The sequence below is a fragment of the Tachyglossus aculeatus genome, chromosome 8 (assembly GCF_015852505.1).
Source record: "Tachyglossus aculeatus isolate mTacAcu1 chromosome 8, mTacAcu1.pri, whole genome shotgun sequence".
NCBI lineage: Eukaryota > Metazoa > Chordata > Mammalia > Monotremata > Tachyglossidae > Tachyglossus > Tachyglossus aculeatus.
Window position 1 is genome coordinate 35,667,838 of NC_052073.1, and position 24,350 is coordinate 35,692,187.

At 49.1% G+C, this 24,350-nt stretch overlaps 1 protein-coding gene across 1 annotated transcript; it reads left to right on the forward strand.

The window, feature by feature from the left end:
• Positions 1 to 14,255: 14,255 nt before the first annotated feature.
• RSPO4 (R-spondin 4) lies at positions 14,256 to 21,154 on the forward strand. The gene is made up of 4 exons (XM_038750058.1): positions 14,256 to 14,346; positions 14,455 to 14,649; positions 18,761 to 18,904; positions 20,982 to 21,154. Exons 1-4 carry the CDS (start codon positions 14,256 to 14,258, stop codon positions 21,056 to 21,058), a joined length of 507 nt encoding a protein of 168 aa, XP_038605986.1. The 3' UTR covers positions 21,059 to 21,154.
• Positions 21,155 to 24,350: the final 3,196 nt, after the last annotated feature.

Below are 24,350 nucleotides of genomic sequence, written 5' to 3' on the forward strand. Positions count from 1 at the left end.
GATTAAAACTGTGAGGCCCCCCATGGGACAACCTGATCACCTTGTAACCTCCCCAGCGCTTAGAACAGTGCTTGGCACATAGTAAGCGCTTAATAAATGCCATCATTATCATTATTAGAAATTGGCAGAGCTGGGATATGAATTTATATGATGTATCTTTGTAAATGTTTTTATCTAATATTATATAATAATAGTATTTGTTAAGCACTCATTACGATCACCTTGTAACCTCCCCGGCGCTTTATTGAGCGCTTACTGTGTGCAGAGCACTGGACTAAGCACTTGGGAAGTCCAAGTTGGCAACATCTAGAGCCGGTCCCTACCCAACAGCGGGCTCACAGTCTAGAAGGGGGAGACAGGGAACCAAACCAAACATATTAACAAAATAAAATAAGTAGAATAGATATGTACAAGTAAAATAAATAAATAGAGTAAAACGGGTAAAATGGGGATGGAATCTCTAGTAATAATCGTATTTATTAAGCTCCCACTGGGCGCAGAGCACTAGGGAATCACCTCCTGTCCCCCACACAGGTTCTCATCCCAGCTCTGCCCCGTGGCTCAGTGGAAAGAGCCTGGGCTTTGGAGTCAGAGGTCATGGGTTCAAATCCCGGCTCTGCCACTTGTCAGCTGTGTGACTTTGGGCAAGTCACTTCACTTCTCTGGGCCTCAGTGACCTCATCTGTAAAATGGGGATGAAGACTGTGAGCCCCCAGTGGGACAACCTGATCACCTTGTAACCTCCCCAGCGCTTAGAACTGTGCTTGGCACCTAGTAAGCGCTTAATAAATGCTATTATTATTATTATTATAATTATTATTATTATTATTATCTTGGGCCAGTCACTTCACTTCTCTGGACCTCAGTCTCCTCCTCTGTAAATAAGATTCGGAGCCCCGATGATCTCGTATCTATCCCCAGTGCTCCAACAGTGCTCCGCACGGAGTAAGCGCTCGGTAAATACGACTGATGAACCAGAAGCGCTGAAGAAATTATTATTATTTTATCATCTCTGTCGTCGGTAGCCCACTGCTGGGTAGGGACTGTCTCTCTATGTTGCCAATTTGTGCTTCCCATGCGCTTAGTACAGTGCTCTGCACACAGTAAGCGCTCAATAAATACGATTGATGATGATGGTGATGATGTTATTTCTCTGTGACTTTTATAAAGCGTATGCCCGTGAATTCAACCGACCGGCTAACCGCAGGCCAGGCGCCGGACCAGAGAAGTTAACGTCCGTGAATTTCGAAGGCCAGGGGCATCGCATCATCATCATCATCATCATCATCAATCGGATTTATTGAGCGCTTGTTGTGTGCAGAGCGCTGGACTAAGCGCTTGGGAAGGACAAATTGGCGACATATAGAGATGGTCCCTACCCAACAGTGGGCTCACAGTCTAAAAGGGGGAGACAAAACCAAACATACTACAAAATAGAATAGATCTGTACAAGTGAGCCCACTGTTGGGTAGGGACTGTCTCTATATGTCGCCAATTTGTACTTCCCAAGCGCTCAGTACAGTGCTCTGCACATAGTAAGCGCTCAATAAAGATGATTGATGATTGATGAAGTAAAATAAATCAATAAATGGAGTAATAAATATGTAACCCGGTGGAAAGAGCCCAGGGCCGGGAGTCCAAAGACCTGGGTTCCCCCTAGATTCCCTCCTCCCGGGAGTCAAGCGATGTGTGGGCTGGGAAAATTAAAAGACTTCAAGGTCTGTCTCTCAACTCGTTTGTTTATGGAAAGAAAGCCCATGCCGGAGGCTCACAGACCTGCGTTTTATGGGTAATTTTTCAATTTCTTTTACACTGGTATTAAAAAAAATCCCAGTCATTATTACATGGGGCTCCTCTGTGGGAGGGAGGGCTCGGAGCCCAATAGGAAACCCGACCGGGGAAGGAAAACAGAAAGAGGGACTAATTAGACGGCCCAGAGAGGAGAGAAGGAAAAGGGAGAAGGAGGCTTCGGGTTTTCAAGGCCTGAGTTCATCCATTCGTTCGATCGTATTTGTTGAGCGCTTACTGTGTGCGGAGCAATCAATCCATCAATCAATCGTATTTATTGAGCGCTTCCTGTGTGCAGAGCACCGGACTAAGCGCTTGGGAAGTCCAAGTTGGCACCATAGAGAGACAGTCCCTACAGTGGGCTCACAGTCTAGAAGGGGGAGACGGAGAACAAAACCAAACATATTAACAAAATAAAATAAATAGAATAGATATGGACAAGTTAAATGAATACTAGACTGAGCGCCTGGGAGAGTCCGTTACCACAGTTTACGGCCACGTTCCCTGCCCTCGACGAGCCCACTGTTGGGTAGGGACCGTCTCTATATGTTGCCGACTTGTACTGCCCAAGCGCTTAGTCCAGTGCTCTGCACACAGTGAGCGCTCAATAAATACGATTGAATGAATGAATGAATGAATGAGCTGACATTCCGGGCCTCTTGGGAGGTTTTCCCATCCCAGCCCTTTCCCTGTTATTCTCCCAAATCCAGATCAGTTTTCTCATCACTTTTAGACTGTGAGCCCACTGTTGGGTAGGGCCCGTCTCTATATGTTGCCTACTTGTACTTCCCAAGCGCTTAGTACAGTGTTCTGCACACAGTAAGCGCTCAATAAATACGATTGATTGATTGATCAGTTCCTTAGAGCCACCCCACTTTTTTTAGGGTATTTGTTACGCGCTTACTCTGTGCCAGGCACTGTTCTAAACGCTGGGAGAGACACCACCTCCATTTATTCCTCCCCCTCTCAGCTCCACAGCACTTATGTGAGAAGCAACGTGGCTCAGTGGAAAGAGCATGGGCTTTGGAGTCAGAGGTCGTGGGTTCAAATCCCGGCTCCGCCGATTGTCAGCTGTGTGACCTTGGGCAAGGCACTTCACTTCTCTGGGCCTCAGTCACCTCGTCTGTAAAATGGGGATGAAGACGATGAGCCCCCCCCCTCCGTGGGACAACCTGATCATCTTGTAACCTCCCCAAGCGTTTAGAACGGTGCTTTGCACATAGTAAGCGCTTGATAAATGCCATTATTATCATGTCCATATCTGAAGTTTATTGATTTCTATTTACATCCGTCTCCCCCTCTAGACTGTCAGCTCGTTGTGGGCAGGGATTGGGTCCGTTTATTGTTGAATTGGACTCTCCCAAGCGCTCAGTACAGCGCCCTGACCGTGCAGGGATCGTGTGTACTCACTCATACCCTCCCGAGCGCTCAGTACAGGGCTCCGCACACACGGCAAGCACCCAATAAATACCACTGATTAAGGCAGAGGGGGAACAAGGTATCGAATCCCCACTTGACAGATGAGGTAACTGAGGCCCAGGGAAGCGAAGCGACTGGCCCAAGGTCACACAGCAGACAAGTGGCGGAGCCGGGATTAGAACCCAGGACCTTCTGCCTGCCAGGCCCGGGCTCTACCCACTGGGAGATGCTACCCCTTCTGAAAGAAAGATGTGGTGGGGTGGGGTGAAGAGAGATGCGGGTGCAGAGAGATGGTGAGAGGTGGAGAGAGAGAAAAAGGGAGAGGAAGAGAGACAGAGACAGGGAGGAGAGAGGGAGACAGGGAGGGAGAGAAAGGAGAGACAGGGAAGGGAGAGAGGGAGAGAAAGGGACAGAGAGACAGGAAAAGGAAGAGACAGAGAGGAAGGGAGAAGCAGAGAGGGAAAAAGAGACAGGGAGGAGAGAGGGAGACAAAGAGAGAGAGAAAGGAGAGACAGAGAGAAAGGGAGGGAGAGACGCAGAGAGAGAAAGAGACGGAGAGGAAGAGAGGGAGAAGGAGAGAGAGACAGAGAGGAGACAGGGAGTGAGAGGCAGCGATAGAGAGACAGGGATAAGAAGAGACAGACTGAGAGAAAGGGAGGAGACAGGGATAGAGAGAAAGAAACAAAGGGAGAGGCGGAGAGAAAGAGACAGGGACAGAGAGAGGGGTAAAGAGAGAGGCAGAGATAGAGAAACAGAGATAGAGAGAGAGAGGCAGAGACAGAGAGAAAGGGAGAGGGAGAGAGAGGAAGAGATAGACAGGAAGAAAGGAAGAGGAAGAGAGGGAGATGGAGAGAGAGAAAGCAGAGAGACAGGGAGAAAAGGAGGGTCAGAGACAGAGAGAGAAAGGGAGAAGAGAGGGACTGAAAGGGAGAGGAAGAGACAGAAAGGGAGAAGAAGAGAGAGAAAGGGAGAAGAAGAGTGACAGGGAGAAAGGGAGAAGTAGAGGAAGAGAGAGGAAGAGAGAGACAGGAAGAAAGGAAGAGGAAGAGAGGGAGGTGGAGAGAAAGGAGAGAGACAGAGAGAAAGGGAGAAGAAGAGAGTGTGATGGGGAGAAAGGGAGGGGCAGAGACAGGGAGAAAGGGAGAAAAGAGAGAGACTGAAAGGGACAGGAAGAGACAGAGAGAAGGAGAAGAAGAGAGAGTGACAGGGAGAAAGGGAGACTGAAAGGGAGAGGAAGAAGAAAGAGAAAGGGAGAAGAAGAGAGAATGACAGGGAGAAAAGGAGAGGCAGAGACAGAGAGAAAGGGAGAAGAGAGAGAGGCTGAAAGAGAGAGGAAGAGATAGAGAGAAAGGGAGACGAGAGAGAGAGAAAGGGAGAAAGGGAGAGGAAGAGACAGAGAGACTGACGGGGAGAGGCAGAGTCAGAGAAACAACTGAAAGGAGGAGGCAGAGACAGAGAAAAAGAGACAGGACAAGTCAGGGACACAGAGAGGGGGGAGGCAGAGACAGAGAGACAAGGGAGAGGAAGAGACAGAGAGAAAGAGACAGGACAAGACAGAGAGACTGAAAGGGAGAAGCAGAGGCAGAGAGACTGAAAGGGAGAGGCAGAGGCAGAGACACAGAGGAAAAGGGAGAGGAAGAAGAGAGAGAGAGAGAGAGAGAGAGAGACAGGGAGCGAGGGAATCAGAGAGAGACAGGGAGTGAGGCAGAGATAGAGAGACAGGAAGGGAGAGGCAGAGACAGAGAAAGGGAGAGACAAACGGAAAGGAGCAGGGCGTGGAGCCCAGGGGGTTAAACTCTCCCCCGGTGTCTCCTCCCCCTCCCATCTCTTAGAACAGTGCTTCGCACATAGTAAGCGCTTAGTAAATTCCATCATTATTATCGTTATTATTATCATCTCTGAGGTCTCCCCCTCCCATCTCCGAGTTCTCCCCTGGGTCTCTGACGTCTCCCCCGGGTCTCTGAGGTCTCTCCCTCCCATCTCTTAGAACAGTGCTTCGCACGTAGTAAGCGCTTAATAAATGTCATTATTATTATTATTATTATTATTATTATTATTATTATTATTATTATTATCTCTGAGGTCTCCCCCGGGTCTCTGAGGTCTCCCCCTCCCATCTCTGAGGTCTCCCCCGGGTCTCTGAGGTCTCCCCCTCCCATCTCTGAGGTCTCCCCCAAGTCTCTGAGGCCTCTCCCTCCGATCTCTGAGGTCTCTCCCAGGTCTCTGAGGTCTCTCCCTCCCATCTCTGAGTTCTCCCCGGTGTCTCTGAGGTCTCCCCGTTGCCTCTGAGGCCTCCCCCTCCCATCTCTGAGGTCTCCCCGGTGTCTCTGAGGCCTCCCCCTCCCATCTCTGAGGTCTCCCCCAAGTCTCTGAGGTCTCTCCCTCCCATCTCTGAGGTCTCCCCCTCCCATCTCTGAGGTCTCCCCGGTGTCTCTGAGGCCTCCCCCTCCCATCTCTGAGGTCTCCCCGGTGTCTCTGAGGCCTCCCCCTCCCATCTCTGAGGTCTCCCCCGGTGTCTCTGAGGTCTCCCCCTCCCATCTCTGAGGTCTCCCCCTCCCATCTCTGAGGTCTCTCCCGGGTCTCTGAGGTCTCCCCGTTGTCTCTGAGGTCTCTCCCTCCCATCTCTGAGGTCTCCCCAGTGTCTCTGAGATCTCTCCCGGGTCTCTGAGGTCTCCCCGTCCCATCTCTGAGGTCTCTCCCTCCCATCTCTAAGGTCTCCCCCTCCCATCTCTGAGGTCTCCCCGGGCCTCTGAGGTCTCTCCCTCCCATCTCTGAGGTCTCCCCCGGGTCTCTGAGGTCTCCCCCTCCCATCTCTGAGGTCTCCCCGGTGTCTCTGAGGTCTCCCCCTCCCATCTCTGAGGTCTCCCCCGGTGTCTCTGAGGTCTCCCCCTCCCATCTCTGAGGTCTCTCCCGGGTCTCTGAGGTCTCCCCGTTGTCTCTGAGGTCTCTCCCTCCCATCTCTGAGGTCTCCCCAGTGTCTCTGAGATCTCTCCCGGGTCTCTGAGGTCTCCCCCTCCCATCTCTGAGGTCTCTCCCTCCCATCTCTAAGGTCTCCCCCTCCCATCTCTGAGGTCTCCCCCGGTGTCTCTGAGGTCTCCCCCGTGTCTCTGAGGTCTCTCCCTCCCATCTCTGAGGTCTCCCCCTCCCATCTCTGAGGTCTCCCCGGTGTCTCTGAGGTCTCCCCCCTCATCTCTGAGGTCTCCCCGGTGTCTCTGCGGTCTCTCCTTTTCTCCCCCCAACTTTTCTCCTCCCCAAATCCGCGCCCAGGAAGGGGAAGGGGGTGGGCCCCACGGGCTCCGGGGGGCGTCTATAAAAACGAACGCCCCGCGGAGGCCCCCCCGCTCTCTTTTTCTCTCATCTCCCTCCCCCTGCCTGCCTCAGTTTCCCCCACTCCCCCGGCGCCCAGCTCGGACCCTCTCTCTCTCTCTCTCTCTCTTTTTCTCTCATCTCCCTCCCCCTGCCTGCCTCAGTTTCCCCCAGCGCCCCCGGTCCCCCCCGTCCCCCTCCCCCCCCAGCGTGTCTCCCCCGCCGGCGGCAGGGGGGCGTCCAGTGCAGTCCCGATGCCCCTGGCGCTGGTGGAGCTGCTGGCGGCCCTCCTCCTCCAGCCCGCCCACCTGCTCGCCCCCGCCCGGAGGAAGAGCCACGGTAACCGGGAGGGCGGCCGGGAGGAGGAGGAGGGGGCGGCGGCTACTCCCCCAACGACACTCCCGAGCGCTCAGTACGGTGTTCCGCACGCGGGAGGCGCTCAATAAATAGCCCGGACGGTGGACAGAGCTTTGCACGGAGTAAGCGCCCCATAAATAGCCGGGACCGGTTGACGGACTGGTAGGAACGGGCTGGAGAGCGGGACTCGGCCCTCCCGAGCGCTCAGTACAGTGTTCCGCACGCGGGAGGCGCTCAATAAATAGCCCGGACGGTGAACAGTGTTTTGCATGAAGTGAGCGCCCCATAAATAGCCGGGACCGTTTGACGGACTGATAGGAACGGGCTGGAGGGCGGGACTCCTCGTCTCCCGAGCGCTCAGTACAGTGTTCCGCACCCGGGAAGCGCTCAATAAATAGCCCGGACGGTGGACAGTAGTTTGCACGGAGTAAGCGCTCCATAAATAGCCGGGACCGTTTGACGGACTGAGAGGAACGGGCTGGAGGGCGGGACTCGTGTCCTTTTTGGCTGTCGGGCTCTCCCGAGCGCTCAGTACAGTGTTCCGCACCCAAGAAGCGCTCAACAAATAGCCTGGACGGTGGACAGCGTTCCGCCCGCGGGAAGCGCTCCATAAATAGCCAGGACCGTTTGACGGACTGATCGGAACGGGCTGGAGGGCGGGACCTGTGTCTTCTTTTGCTGTCAGGCTCTCCCGAGCGCTCAGTACAGTGTTCCGCACCCAAGGAGCGCTCAATAAATAGCCCGGACGGTGGACAGTGGTTTGCATGGAGTAAGCGCTCCATAAATAGCCGGGACCGTTTGAGGGACTGATAGGAACGGGCTGGAGGGCGGGACTCGTCTCCCGAGCGCTCAGTACGGTGTTCCGCACCCAAGAAGCGCTCAATAAATAGCCCGGACGGTGGACGGTGCTTTGCACGGAGTAAGCGCTCCATAAATAGCCGGGACCGTTTGACGGACTGATCGGAACGGGCTGGAAGGCGGGACTCGGCTCTCCCGAGCGCTCAGTACAGTGTTCCACACGCGGGAAGCGCTCAATAAATAGCCCTGACGGTGGACAGAGTTTTGCATGGAGTAAGCCCTCCATAAATAGCCGGGACCGTTTGATGGACTGAGAGGAACGGGCTGGAGGGCGGGATTCGTGTCCTCTTTGGCTGTCGGGCTCTCCCGAGCGCTCAGTACAGTGTTCCGCACCCAAGAAGCGCTCAATAAATAGCCCGGACGGTGGACAGTGTTTTGCATGAAGTAAGCGCCCCATAAATAGCCGGGGCCGTTTGACGGACTGAGAGGAACGGGCTGGAGGGCGGGACTCGTCTCCCGAGCGCTCAGTACAGTGTTCCGCACCCAAGAAGCGCTCTGTAAATAGCCCGGACGGTGGACAGTGTTCTGCATGGAGTAAGCGCTCCATAAATAGCCGGGACCGTTTGAGGGATTTATCGGAACGGGCTGGAGGGCGGGACCTGTGTCTTCTTTTGCTGTCAGGCTCTCCCGAGCGCTCAGTACAGTGCTCCGCACGCGGGAGGCGCTCAATAAATAGCCCGGACGGTGGACAGCGTTCCGTCTGCGGGAAGCGCTCCATAAATAGCCAGGACAGTTGGACGGACTGATAGGAACGGGCTGGAGGGCGGGACTCGTTTCTTCTTTTGCTGTCAGGCTCCCCCGAGCGCTCAGTACAGTGTTCCGCACGCGGGAAGCGCTCAAAAAGTAGCCCAGACCGTTTTATTCATCGTTAACGGGCTTGAGGGCGGGAGCCGCGTCTCCTTGTGCTGTTGGACTCTCCCGAGCGCTCAGTACAGCGCTCTGCACGCAGGAAGCGCTCAGCAAATAGCCCTGACGGGGTACGATGTCCCGCATGCAGTAAGCGCTCAATAAATAGCCCAGACTGTTTGACTGCTATTGACTGTGAAAGGCTTGAGGGCGGGAGTCGTGTCTTGTGCTACTGGACTCTCCAGAGCGCTCAGTACAGTATCCCGCATGCAGTAAGCGCTTAATAATAATGATAATAATAATAATAATAGTGGCATTTGTGAAGCGCTCAATAAATAGCCCGGATTGTTTGACGGATTAATCGTTAACGGGCTTGAGGGTGGGAGTCGCGTCTTCTTTAGCTATTGGACTCTCCCAAGCGCTCAGTACAGTGCTCTGCACGCAGTAAGCGCTTAATAATAATAATAATTAATAATAATAATGATAATAATAATAGTGGCATTTGTTAAGCGCTCAATAAATAGCCCGGATTGTTTGACTGATTAATCGTTAACTGGCTTGAAGGTGGGAGTCGCGTCTCCTTTAGCTGTTGGACTCTCCCAAGCGCTCAGTACAGTGCTCTGCACGCAGTAAGCGCTTAATAATAATAATAATAATAATAATAATAATAATAATAGTGGCATTTGTTAAGCGCTCAATAAATAGCCCGGATTGTTTGGCTGATTAATCGTTAACGGGCTTGAGGGTGGGAGTCGCGTCTCCTTTAGCTATTGGACTCTCCCAAGCGCTCAGTACAGTGCTCTGCACGCAGTAAGCGCTTAATAATAATAATAATAATGGCATTTGTTAAGCGCTCAATAAATAGCCCGGATTGTTTGATTAATCGTTAACGGGCTTGAGGGTGGGAGTCGCGTCTTCTTTGGCTATTGGACTCTCCCAAGCGCTCAGTACAGTGCTCTGCACGCAGTAAGCGCTCAATAACAATAATAATAATAATAATAATAATAATAATAATAATGGCATTTGTTAAGCGCTCAATAAATAGCCCGGATTGTTTGACTGATTAATCGTTAACGGGCTTGAGGGTGGGAGTCGCGTCTTCTTTAGCTATTGGACTCTCCCAAGCGCTCAGTACAGTGCTCTGCACGCAGTGAGCGCTTAATAATAATAATAATAATAATAATAATAATAATAATAATAATATTCGTTAAGCGCTCAATAAATAGCCCGGACGGGCTACAGTGCTCTGCAGGCAGTAAGCGCTCAATAAATAGCCCGGACTGTTTGACGCTTGACTGGCTTGAGGGCGGGAATCGTGCCTTTGAACTCTCGGACGGTCGCAGGCACTCAGTACAGTGCTCTTACGCGGTAAGAGCTCAATAAGTAGCCAGGACGGTTGGATTGATTGATTGTGAATTTATTAATAAAATAATAAATCAATAAATCAAGCGCTTTGTACAGTGCTCTGCACACTGTAAGCGCTTGACAAATACCTGAATTATTATTATTAATGAATAGCGGTATGGGTAGTATTAATAATAAATAAATCAAGCCCTTTGCACAGTGCTTTGCACACTGTAAGCGCTTGACAAATACCTGAATTATTATTATTAATGAATAGCGGTATTGATAGTATGAATAATGAAATAATAAATAAATCAAGCGCTTTGTACAGTGCTCTGCACACCGTAAGTGCTTGACAAATACCTGAATTATTATTATTAATGAATAGCGGTATGGATAGTATTAATAATAAAATAATAAATCAATCAAGCGCTTTGCACAGTGCTTTGCACACTGTAAGCGCTTGACAAATTCCTGAATTATTATTATTAATGAATAGCGGTATCGATAGTATTAATAATAAAATAATAAATAAATCAAGCGCTTTGCACACTAAGCGCTTGACAAATACCTGAATTATTATTATTAATGAATAGCGGTATGGATAGTATTAATAATTGAAAATCAAGCGCTTTGTACAGTGCTCTGCACACCGTAAGTGCTTGACAAATACCTGAATTATTATTATTAATGAATAGCGGTATCGATAGTATTAATAATAAAATAATAAATAAATCAAGAGCTTTGTACAGTGCTTTGCACACTGTAAGCGCTTGACAAATTCCTGAATTATTATTATTAATGAATAGGGGTATTGATAGTATGAATGATGAAATAATAAATAAATCAAGCGCTTTGTACAGTGCTTTGTACACTGTAAGCGCTTGACAAATACCTGAATTATTATTATTATTAATGAATAGCGGTATTGATAGTATTAATAATAAAATAATAAATAAATCAAGTGCTTTGCACACTGTAAGCGCTTGACAAATACCTGAATTATTATTATTAATGAATAATAGCATTGCTAGTAATAATAATAAATAAATCAAGCGCTTTGTACAGTGCTTTGTACACTGTAAGCGCTTGACAAATACCTGAATTATTATTATTAATTAATAGCGGTATTGATAGTATGAACAATAAAATAATAAATAAATTCAAGCTCTTTGTACAGTACTTTGCACACTGTAAGCGCTTGACAAATGCCTGAATTATTATTATTAATGAATAGCGGTATCGATGGTATGAACAATAAAATAATAAATAAATCAAGCGCTTTGTACAGTACTTTGCACACGGTAAGCGCTTGACAAATACCTGAATTATTATTATTAATGAATAATAGCATTGCTAGTAATAATAATAAATAAATCAAGCGCTTTGTACAGTGCTTTGCATACTGTGAGCGCTTGACAAACACCTGAATTACTGTTAATGAATAATAGCATTGATAGTTTTAATAATAATAAAATAATAAATAAATCAAGCGCTTAGTACAGTGCTTTGCACACTGTAAGTGCTTGACAAATACCTGAATTATTATTATTAATGAATAATAGCACTGATAGTAATAACAATAAATAAATCAAGCGCTTTGAACAGTGCTTGGCACACTGTAAGCGCTTGACAAACACTTGAATTACTGTTAATGAATAATAGCATTGATAGTATTAATAATAAAAAAATCAAGCGCTTATTACAGTGCTTTGCACACTGTAAGCGCTTGACAAATACCTGAATTATTGTTAATTAATAATAGCATTGATATTATTATTATTAATAAAAATAAATAAATCAAGCGCTTATTACAGTGCTCTGCACACTGTAAGCGCTTGACAAAATACCCGACTTATTGTTAATGAATGATAGCATTGATAGTATTAATAATAATAAAAAATAAATAAATCAATTGCTTATTACAGTGCTTTGCACACTGTTAGCTCTTGACAAATACCTGAGTTATGGTTAATGAATAATGGCATTGATAGTATTAACAATAATAAAAAATAAATAGATAAATTGGTTATGACAGTGCTTTGCACACTGTAAGCGCTTGACAAATACCTGAGTTATGGTTAATGAATAATAGCATTGATAGTATTAAGAATTATGAAAAATAAATAAATAAATCCCTTATTACAGTGCTGTGCACCCTGTAAGTGCCTAACAAATGCAGGGATTATTATCATTAATGAATAATAGTACTTTTGGTCAATAATAATAATAATAATGATGGTATTTGTTAAGCGCTTACTGTGTGCAAAGCAATAATAATTTTAAAAATCAAGCGCACAGTACAGTGCTTTGCCCACAGTAAGTATGTGCAAAATAGTAAGTAAATCAAAACATATGATCGAATGAATGAATAAGTGAATAACAATGGGCTTTGTTAAGCGCTTACTATGTGCAAAGCACTGTTCTAAGCGCTGGGGAGGTCACAAGGTCATCAGGTTGCCCCATGGGGGGCTCACGGCCTTCATCCCCATTTTCCAGATGAGGAAACTGAGGCCCGGAGAAGTGAAGTGACTCGCCCAAAGTCACACAGCTAATTGGGGGAGCAGGATTTGAACCCATGACCTCTGACTCCAAAGCCCGGGCTCTTTCCACTGAGCCATGCTGCTTGTCGGGTAGGGACCGTCTCCAGATGTTGCCAACTTGGACTTCCCAGGCGCTTAGTACAGTGCCCTGCACCCAGTAAGCGCTCAATAAATACTATTGAATGAATGAATGAGTGAACGAATGAATGAATGAGTGAGTGAGTGAATGAATACGAACGAACGAAGGCAGGTCGCCCCCTCGTGGCCCGCGGCGGCCCCGCACGCGCCGCGAGCGTGGCGCATGCGCAGCAGACGAGCGGAGGGCACAGCGCCCTCGCGCGGCCGGGCCCCGCTGTAGGCGGAGGGCGGCCGCCTCCCGCAGCCGCGCATGCGCTCTGGGGCCAGGCGGGCCCCGGGTCCTGCGCATGCGCAGACCCCTTCCCCAGCCGTCCACGGAATGTTGAGGAAGGGTCATCCTGCTCATTCATTCATCCATTCAGTCCTATTTATTGAGCGCTTACTGTGTGCAGAGCACTGTGCTAAGCGCTCGGGAAGTACAAATAGGCAACAGAGAGAGACGGTCCCTACCCAACAGCAGCCTCACAGCCTAGAAGGGGGAGACAGCCAACAAAACATGTAGACAGGTATCAAAATAATCAGAATAAATAGAATTGGCGTCATATGCACCTCATTAACAAAATAGATAGAACAGTAAGAGTCAGAGGTCGTGGGTTCTAATCCCGGCTCGGCCACTTGTCAGCCGTGTGACTTTGGGAAAGTCACCTCACTTCTCTGGGCCTCAGTGACCTCATCTGTCAAATGGGGACGAAGACTGAGGCCCACTGGGGGACGGGGCAGTGTACTGAGCACTGGGGAATGGTCGAGACTGTGAAGGGACCCGTTCCCTGCCCACAAGGTGCTTCAATTCTAATGGCCATCGTGGTATTTATTGAGCACCCCCTGGGAGCGGGTCACTGTACTGAGCGCAGGGGAAAGGACGGGACACAGAAAGGACCCATTCCCTGTCCACAAGGGCCTTCAGTTCTAATGGCCTAGTAGACATCGTGGGGTTTATTGAGCACCTCTAGATGTAAGGCACTGTACTGAGCGCAGGGGAAAGGACGGGACACAGAAAGGACCCATTCCCGGTCCACAAGGGGCTTCCACCCGAATGGTCTTGTAGTCATCGAGGGATTTATTGAGCATCCCCCAGGTGTAGGGCACTGTACTGAGTGCAGGGGAAAGGATGGGACACAGAAAGGACCCCTTCCCTGTCCACAAGGGGTTTCCACTCAAATGGCCTGTAGTCAATGTGGGATTTATTGAGCACCCCCTAGGTGTAGGGCACTGTACTGAGCGCAGGGGAAAGGACGGGACATAGAAAGGACCCCTTCCCTGTCCACAAGGGGTTTCCACTCAAATGGCCTGTAGTCAATGTGGGATTTATTGAGCACCCCCTAGGTGTAGGGCACTGTACTGAGTGCAGGGGAAAGGGCAGGACACAGAAAGGACTCATTCCCGGTCCACAAGGGGCTTCCACTCAAATGGCCTGTAGTCAATGTGGGATTTATTGAGCATCCCCCTAGGTGTAGGGCACTGTACTGAGCGCAGGGGAAAGGATGGGACATAGAAAGGACCCATTCCCTGTCCACAAGGGGCTTCCATCCGAATGGTCTTGTAGTCATCGAGGGATTTATTGAGCACCTCCCAGGTGTAGGGCATTGTACTGAGCGCAGGGGAAAAGACGGGACATAGAAAGGACCCATTCCCTGTCCACAATTGCCTTCCACCGGAATGGTCATCGTGGGATTTATGAGCGACCCTTGGGTGCGGGGCACTGTACTGAGCGCGGGCACTGTACTGATCGCTGTCCCCGGGGATCTCCGTGGGCAGGGAACGGGTCGATCGGCCTCTCCCGGGCGCGAGAAGCGCTCGGTCGAGTGGCCGGCGGGAGTGAGGGCGGGGGGTGACAGGGTCCGTGGCGTGTGGGCAGGGGGTCCCGACGGGGGTCCGCGGGGGAGCTGCCCGGGCTGTGTGAGCTGCTCGGAGGAGAACGGCTGCCTGTCCTGCCGCGACAAGCTCTTCCTCCACATCGGCCGCGCCGGGCTGCGCCAGGTGGGCCTCTGCCTCCACGACTGCCCCCGGGGACACTTCGGCCTGCGCGCACGCGACGCCAACCGCTGCAAGAGTGAGTCCGGGCGGGCCGGGGGGCGGCGGGCCGGGCCCGGGGGCCGCCCCCTCCGGGAAGCCCCCCCGCCACGCGCCCCTCGGCTCCCCGTTCCCCTCCTCGGCCCGGCATCCGTTCCGCGCTGACCGCGTGCCGGCCGCCGTTCGCAGCGGGTCATCTGGTGGGCCCATGCGGGGCTGGCCCCATCCTCCGGATGAGGCCACTGAGGCGGGGAGAAGGGAAGTGACGGGCCCAGGGTGACACCGCGGGCAAGCGGCGGGGCCTAGACCTTCTGAGTCCCAGGCCCGGGCTCTGCCTGTTAGGCCGTGCTGCTTCCCAATGGTTCAATCAATCAATCAATCAATCAATCAATCATATTTATTGAGCGCTTCCCGTGTGCTGAGCACTGGACTAAGCGCTTGGGAAGTCGCAGTTGGTAACATCTAGAGACGGTCCCTACCCAACGGTGGGCTCACAGTCGAGAAGGGGGAGACGGAGAACAAAACAAAACATATTAACAAAATAAAATAGATAGAATAGATATGGGGAAGTAAAATCAATCAGTCAATCAATCGCATTTATTGAGCGCCTACTGTGTGCAGAGCACTGGACTAAGCGCTTGGGAAGGACAAATTGGCAACATCTAGAGACAGTCCCTACCCAACAGCGGGCTCACAGTCTAGAAGGGGGAGACGGAGAACAAAACCAAACATACTCACAAAATAAAATAAATAGAATAGATATGTACAAGTAAAATAAATAAATAGAGTAATAAATATGTACAAACATGTATATACATATATATCCCCATCTTCTGGATGAGGCCACTGAGGCGGGGAGAAGGGAAGTGACGGGCCCAAGGTCACACCGCAGGCAAGCGGCGGGGCCTAGACCTTCTGAGTCCCAGGCCCGGGCTCTGCCCGTTAGGCCGTGCTACTTCCCAATGGTTCAATCAATCAATCAATCAATCAATCAATCAATCAATCATATTTATTGAGCGCTTACTGTGTGCGGAGCACTGGACTAAGCGCTTGGGAAGTCCCAGTTGGCAACATCTAGAGACGGGCCCTACCCAGCGGCGGGCTCACAGTCGAGAAGGGGGAGACGGACAACAAAACAAAACATATTAACAAAATAAATAGACTAGATATGGGCAAGTAAAATCAATCAATCTATCAATCGCATTTATTGAGCGCTGACTGTGTGCAGAGCACTGGACTAAGCACTTGGGAAGGACAAATTGGCAACATCTAGAGACGGTCCCGACCCAACAGCGGGCTCACGGTCTAAAAGGGGGAGACGGAGAACAAAACCAAACATACTCACAAAATAAAATAAATAGAATAGATATGTACAAGTAAAATAAATAAATAGAGTAATAAATATGTACAAACACACATATATATATATATATATATGCATATATATATATATGCATGTATATCCCCATCTTCCGGATGAGGCCACTGAGGCAGGGAGAAGTGAAGTGACAGGCCCAAGGTCACACCGCAGGCAGGCGGCGGGGCCTGAGTCCCGGGCTCAGCCCATTAGGCCGTGCTGCTTCTCAACGGTTCAATCAATCAATCGTATTTATTGAGCGCTTCCCGTGTGCAGAGCACTGGACTAAGTGCTTGGGAAGTCCAAGTTGGCAACATCTATCATCATCAGTCGTATTTATTGAGCGCTTACTGTGTGCAGAGCACTGGACTAAGCGCTTGGGAAGTCCAAGTTGGCAACATCTAGAGACGGGCCCTACCCAATGGCGGGCTCACAGTCTAGAATATATACATGTATATATGTATATATGGACATATATATATGTATATATGGACATATATATATATGTATATATGGACATATATATATGTATATATGGACATATATATGCATATATGTCCATATATACACATATATGTATATATGTCCATATGTACATATATGTATATATACATGCATATATGTATATATATGTTTGTACATATTTATTACTCTATTTATTTATTTATTTATTTTACCTGTACATATCTATTCTGTTTATTTTATTTTGTTAGTATGTTTGGTTTTGTTCTCTGTCTCCCCCTTTTAGACTGTGAGCCCACTGCTGGGTAGGGACTGTCTCTAGATGTTACCAACTTGTACTTCCCAAGCGCTTAGTACAGTGCTCTGCACACAGGAAGCGCTCAATAAATATGATTGATGATGATGATGATGCACATAGTAAGCGTTAACAAATACCATCATCATCATCATCTGTAAAATGGGGATTAAAACTGTGAGCCCCATGTGGGCCAACCTGATTACCCTGTAGCTACCCCAGTGCTTAGTGCTTTGCACATAGTAAGCGCTTAACAAATACCATCATCATCATCATCATCTGTAAAATGGGGATTGAAACTGTGAGCCCCATGTGGGCCAACCTGATTACCCTGTAGCTACCCCAGTGCTTAGTGCTTTGCACATAGTAAGCGCTTAACAAATACCATCATCATCATCATCATCTGTAAAATGGGGATTGAAACTGTGAGCCCCATGTGGGCCTACCTGATTACCCTGTAGCTACCCCAGCGCTTAGTGCTTTGCACATAGTAAGCGTTTAACTTACTAACTTAATTGAGCGCATAGTAAGCTGCTTAGAGAAGCAGCGTGGCTCAGTGGAAAGAGCCCGGGCTTTGGAGTCAGGGGTCATGGGTTCGAATCCCGGCTCTGCCAATTGTCAGCTGTGTGATTTTGGGCAAGTCACTTCACTTCTCTGGGCCTCGGTTCCCTCATCTGTAAAATGGGGACTAAGACTGGGAGCCCCCCGTGGGACAACCTGATCTCCTTGCAATCTCCCCAGCGCTTAGTACGGTGCTTTGCACGTAGTAAGCGCTTAATAAATGTCGTCATTATTATTATTAACAGATATCATCATCTGTAAAATGGGGATTAAAACTGTGAGCCCCATGTGGGCCAACCTGATTACCCCGTAGCTACCCCAGTGCTTAGTGCTTTGCATGTAGTAAGCGCTTAACAGATACCATCATCATCATCATCATCATCTGTAAAATGGGGATTGAAACTGTGAGCCCCATGTGGGCCAACCTGATTACCCTGTAGCTACCCCAGCGCTTAGTGCTTTGCACATAGTGAGTGCTTAACAGGTACCATCATCATCATCATCTGTAAAATGGGGATTAAAACTGTGAGCCCCATGTGGAACACCCTGATTACCCTGTATCTACCCCAGCGCTTAGTGCTTTGCACGTAGTAAGCGCTTAACAGATACCATCATCATCATCATCATCATCTGTAAAATGGGGATTAAAACTGTGAGCCCCACGTGGGCCAACCTGATTACCCTGTAGCTACCCCAGCGCTTAGTGCTCTGCACATAGTAAGCGCTTAACAGATACCGTCATCATCATCATCATCATCTGTAAAATGGGGATTAAAACTGTGAGCCCCATGTGGGCCAACCTGATTACCCTGTAGCTACCCCAGTGCTTAGAACAGTGCTCTGCACATAGTAAGCTCTTAACAGATACCATCATCATCATCTGTAAAATGGGGATTAAAACTGGGAGCCCCATGTGGGACAACCTGATTTACCCCAGTACTTAGAACAGTGCTCTGCACATACTAAGCGCTTAACAGATACCATCATCATCATCTGTAAAATGGGGATTAAAACTGTGAGCCCCATGTGGGCCAACCTGATTACCCTGTAGCTACCCCAGTGCTTAGAACAGTGCTCTGCACATAGTAAGCTCTTAACAGATACCATCATCATCATCTGTAAAATGGGGATTAAAACTGGGAGCCCCATGTGGGACAACCTGATTTACCCCAGTGCTTAGAACAGTGCTCTGCACATAGTAAGCGCTTAACAGATACCATCATCATCATCTGTAAAATGGGGATTAAAACTGTGAGCCCCATGTGGGCCAACCTGATCACCCTGTAGCTATCCCAGCGCTTAGTGCTTTGCACATATTAACAGATACCATCATCATCATCATCGGTGATGAGGGGGCTCCCCTCCGCACCGGGCTCGCCGCAGTGGGCCGCACCGCTGAAGGGAGGGCAGGGGGTCCGCGGGGCCGGAGGGGAGAGGGTCTCCATCCCCGGGGTCTGCGCGTGGGTGTCTCCGTAGGGTGCGGTCCCGCCTGCGAGAGCTGCTTTAGTCAGGACTTCTGCATCCGCTGCACCAGTGGCTCCTTCCTGCACCGGGGCAAATGCCGGCCCACCTGCCCGTCGGGTACCCAGCCCCGGCCCGGAGACGACCGGGAGTGCCAAGGTGCGGGCCCATTTTGGTGGGAGGACCGCCACCCCAGCCCCCCGGACGGTCCCCCGCTGCCCCACTTCCACAACCCTGCTAGGCCTCCAATCAATCAATCAATCAATCAATCGTATTTATTGAGCGCTTATCCCAACCTCCAACCCCAACCGTGACCCCTGACCCCGTTCCCCATTCATCATCCTCAATCGTATTTATTGAGCGCCGACTGTGTGCAGAGCACTGGACTAAGCGCTTGGGAAGTCCAAGTCGGCAACATGGAGAGGCGGTCCCTACCCGACGGCGGGCTCACGGTCTAAAAGGGGGAGACAGAGAACCAAACCAAACGTACTAACAAAATAAAATAAATTGAATAGATATGTCCTGTCGGAGCCAAATTAGAGCCAAATGCACATCATGGACAAAATAAATAGAATAGTAATAGTAAATATGTACAAGACAAAATAAATAGAATAGTAAATAGGTACAAATAGGTCCCCCTTCCTGATCCGACCCCCGCCTGATCCCAACTGTGACCTCTGACCCCCAATCCCGTTCCCTAACTCCCAGCTGTGACCTCTGACCCTGGCGCCCGATCCGTCGCCCCCCACTCCCCTCCAGCACCCAACTCTGCCCCTGACCTCTGACCTCGGGGGCGGGGAGGGGCGGTCAGCGCCTGAGGGTGCGGCACCCTGTGCCCAGGCCAGGCCCTGCCCCCTCCGCGGACCCTCCGCCCAGGCCGGGTCGGGGGAGGCGGGGGACCTGGGTTCGAATCCCCACGCCGCCTCCTGCCTGCCGGGTGACCGAGAGAGAGTCGCTTCACTTCTGGGGGCCTCGGTTTCCTCATCTGGAAAATGGGGATCGGGGCCCTGTGCGCCTTTCCCACTTGGGCCGGGAGCCCCGGGTGGGATGGGGGACTGGGGCCGGACGGCTTTACCTGGGTCTATCCCAGGGCTTGGCTTCCCCTTCCTCTCCCTCCTTCTCCTCCTTTTTCTCTTCTCCTCCTCTCCCTCCTTCCTCTCCTTCTGCTCCCCATCCTTTCTCCTCCTCTATCATCGTCTTCTTCCTCTTTCTCCTCTTCCCTCTCTTCTCCTCCTCTTCTCTCCTTCTCCTCCTCCTCCTTTATCCTCTTCTTCCTCTCGCTCCTCTTCCCTCTCTTCTCCTCCTGCTTTTCTCCTCTTCTCCTCCTCCTTCCAAAATCCTCATTTTTCTCCTGCTTCTCACCTTCCTCCTCTTCTCCTCTTTCGCCTCCTCCTCCTTCCTCTCCTCCTCCTCCTTTATCCTCCTCTTCTCTCCTCCTCCTCCTCCTTTATCCTCCCCTTCTTCCTCTTCCTCCTCTTCCCTCTCTTCTCCTCCTCCTCCTTCCAAAATCCTCATTTTTCTCCTGCTTCTCACCTTCCTCCTCTTCTCCTCTTTCCCTCCTCCTCCTTCCTCTCCTCCTCCTCCTTTATCCTCTTCTCTTCTCCTCCTCCTTTATCCTCCTCTTCTTCCTCTTCCTCCTCTTCCCTCTCTTCTCCTCCTCTTCTCTTCTCCTCCTCCTCCTTCCAAAATCCTCATTTTTCTCCTGCTTCTCACCTTCCTCCTCTTCTCCTCTTTCCCTCCTCCTCCTTCCTCTCCTCCTCCTCCTTTATCCTCTTCTCTTCTCCTCCTCCTTTATCCTCCTCTTCTTCCTCTTCCTCCTCTTCCCTCTCTTCTCCTCCTCTTCTCTTCTCCTCCTTCTCCTTCCAAAATCCTCATTTTTCTCCTGCTTCTCACCTTCCTCCTCTTCTCCTCTTTCCCTCCTCCTCCTTCCTCTCCTCCTCCTTTATCCTCCTCTTCTTCCTTTCTCCTCTTCCCTCTCTTCTCCTCCTGCTTTTCTCTTCTTCTCCTCCTCCTCCTTGCAAAATCCTCATTTTTCTCCTGCTTCTCACCTTCCTCCTCTTCTCCTCTTTCCCTCCTCCTCCTTCCTCTCCTCCTCCTTTATCCTCCTCCTCTCCTTCTCTCCTCCTCCTTCTCCTTTTTTTCTCCTCCTCCTCCTCTTTTTCTCCTCCTCTTCTATCGCCTGCCGATCGGGGGATTTATCGGCTCGGATGCTCTCTATCTTCATCCCCTTTTGCAGAGAACAGCATGAGCAGGAGGAGAGGAAAGAAGGAGCGGGCACAGCAGAAGGAGAGGAAACTTGAGCCATCTCCCTAAGGCTCATTCCCGGCCCCCCGCCCCAGGGACCCAAGCACCCTCCACTGCCCCCCAAATCCGCCTGGAGAGTCAGTCCGTCAGTCAATCGTATTTATTGAGCGCTTCCTATGTGCTAAACACTGTACTGAGCGCTTGGGAGAGTCCAGTAAAGCAATTAACAGACACATCCCCTGCCCTCAACAAGATGACAATCTGGAGGGGGAGACGGACGGGAAGAAAAATCAATAAATGAGAGAGGTGGACATAAGTGTGTGAGCCCGTTCTTGGGTAGGGACCGTCTCTATATGTCGCCAGCTTGTACTTCCCAAGCGCTTAGTACAGTGCTCCGCACACAGTAAGCGCTCAATAAAGACGATTGAGTGACTTTATCAATTGTGATTTGATTTGATTTTCTGTTCGAGGCTGCAAATTGGATGGGGTGGATGAAAGAAAATGGCCTATTTATTCCGGTTAGATAATAATGGTGGTATTTGTTAAGTGCTTATTATATGTTGAGCACTGATAGAAGCAGGTGAGCTAGGATGAACGCAAGTATTTTGATGAACGCACTATTTATTACTCTATTTATTTTACTTGTACATATTTATTCTATTTCTTTTATTCTGTTAATATGTTTTGTTTTGTTCTCCGTCTCCCCCTCCTAGACTGTGAGCCCACTGTCGGGTAGGGACCGTCTCTAGATGTTGCCAACTTGGGCTTCCCAAGCGCTTAGTCCAGTGCTCTGCACACAGTAAGCGCTCAATAAATACGATTGAATGATTGAATGAATGAAAAGTGCTGTGGGGCTGGGAGCGGGGATCAATCAATCAATCAATCGTATTTATTGAGCGCATACTATGTGCAGGGCACTGGACTAAGCGCTTGGGAAGTACAAATTGGCAACACATAGAGACAGTCCCTACCCAACAGTGGGCTCACAGTCTAAAAGGGGGAGACAGAGAACAGAACCAAACATACCAACAAAATAAAATAAATAGGAGAGAAATGTACAAGTAAAATAAATAAATAAATAAATAAATAAATAGAGTAATAAATATGTACAACCATATATACGTATATACAGGTGCTGTGGGGAAGGGAAGGAGGTAAGATGGGGGGATGAAGAAAGGGAGCGAGTCGGGGCGACTCAGAAGGGAGCGGGAGGAGAGGAAAGGAGGGCGCAGTCAGGGTTCAGTGCAGAGCACTGTTCTAAGCGCTGGGGAGGTTACAAGGTGATCGGGTGGTCCCACGGGGGCCTCCCAGTCTTCATCCCCATTTTCCAGATGAGGTCACTGAGGCCCAGAGAAGTGAAGTGACTTGCCCCAAATCACCCAGCTGACAATTGGCGGAGCTGGTATTCGAACCCATGACCCCTGACTCCAAAGCCCCTGCTCTTTCCACTGAGCCATGCTGCTTCTCTAATTAAGACTGTGAGCCCCCAGCGCTTAGAACAGTGCTTGGCACATAGTAAGCGCTTAATAAATGCCGTCGTTATTATTATTAATAATAATAGCACTTAGTACAGTGCTAGTACAGTGCTTAGTACAGCACTTAGTACAGTGCTCTGCACACAGTAAGCGCTCAATAAATACGATTGATTGATTATTATTCTCTGGGCCTCAGGGACCTCATCTGGAAAATGGGGATGAAGACCGTGAGCCCCACGTGGGACAACCTCCATTACCTTGTATCCCCCTCCACTCCGGCGCTTAGAACGGTGCTCGGCACATAGTAAGCGCTTAACAAATACCAACATTATTCTTATTAGTGCAGAGCTCTGCACACAGTAAGCGCTCAGTAAATCCGATCGAATGAGTGAATGAATGAAGCCGAGGAGAAGCAAGTGTATTTTATTCCCTGGAAGGACCGAAAGCGGGATGGGGGAATAAATAACCCAGGGAGACGGCCGGGGATATTATTATTATTACAGAGCTCAGCACATAGTAAGCGCTTAAGAACCACCAACATTATTCTTATTATTGCAGAGCTCTGCACACAGTAAGCGCTCAGTAAATAATAATAATAATAATAATGGCATTTATTAAGCGCTTACTATGTGCAAAGCACTGTTCTAAGTGCTGGGGGGTTACAGTAAATCCGATCGAATGAGTGAATGAATGAAGCCAAGGAGAAGCAAGCGTATTTTATTCCCTGGAAGGACCGAGAGCGGAATGGGAGAATAAATAACCCAGGGAGACGGCCGGGGATATTACTATTATTATTACAGAGCTCGGCACATAGTAAGCGCTTAACAAATACCAACATTATTCTTATTGTTCTTATTCTTATTATTACAGAGCTCTGCACACTGTAAGCGCTCAGTAAATCCGATCAAATGAGTGAATAAATGAAGCCGAGGAGAAGCAAGAGTATTTTATTCCCTGGATGGGGGAATAAATAACCCAGGGAGACGGCCGGGGATATTATTGTTATTATTATTATTATTATTACAGAGCTCGGCACATAGTAAGCGCTTAACAAATACCAACATTATTCTTATTATTGCAGAGCTCTGCACACAGTAAGCGCTCAGTAAATCCAACCGAATGAGTGAATGAATGAAGCCGAGGAGAAGCAAGCGTATTTTATTCCCTGGAAGGACCGAAAGCGGGATGGGGGAATAAATAACCCAGGGAGACGGCCGGGGATATTATTATTATTACAGAGCTCAGCACATAGTAAGCGCTTAACAAATACCAACATTATTCTTATTGTTCTTATTCTTATTATTGCAGAGCTCTGCACGCAGTAAGCGCTCAGTAAATCCGATCGAATGAGTGAATGAATGAAGCCGAGGAGAAGCAAGCGTATTTTATTCCCTGGAAGGACCGAAAGCGGGATGGGGGAATAAATAACCCAGGGAGACGGCCGGGGATATTATTATTATTATTATTATTACGGAGCTCGGCACATAGTAAGCGCTTAACAAATACCAACATTATTCTTATTATTGCAGAGCTTTGCACACAGTAAGTGCTCAGTAAATAATAATAATAATGATAATAATAATGGCATTTATTAAGCGCTTACTATGTGCAAAGCACTGTTCTAAGCGCTGGGGGATTACAGTAAATCCGATCGAATGAGTGAATGAATGAAGCCAAGGAGAAGCAAGCATATTTTATTCCCTGGAAGGACCGAGAGCGGAATGGGAGAATAAATAACCCAGGGAGACGGCCGGGGATATTACTATTATTATTACAGAGCTCGGCACATAGTAAGCGCTTAACAAATACCAACATTATTCTTATTATTGCAGAGCTCTGCACACAGTAAGTGCTCAGTAAATCCGATCGAATGAATGAATGAATGA

What these genes read in the sequence shown, in the direction of transcription:
- RSPO4 (XM_038750058.1), top strand. Translation starts at nt 14,256, where the DNA reads ATGGTCATCGTGGGATTTATGAGCGACCCTTGGGTGCGGGGCACTGTA. An exon ending in CGCTGTCCCCGGGGATCTCC is followed by an intron (nt 14,347 to 14,454) that starts GTGGGCAGGGAA and finishes GCGTGTGGGCAG; the next exon opens with GGGGTCCCGACGGGGGTCCG. An exon ending in AGACGACCGGGAGTGCCAAG is followed by an intron (nt 18,905 to 20,981) that starts GTGCGGGCCCAT and finishes CCCCTTTTGCAG; the next exon opens with AGAACAGCATGAGCAGGAGG.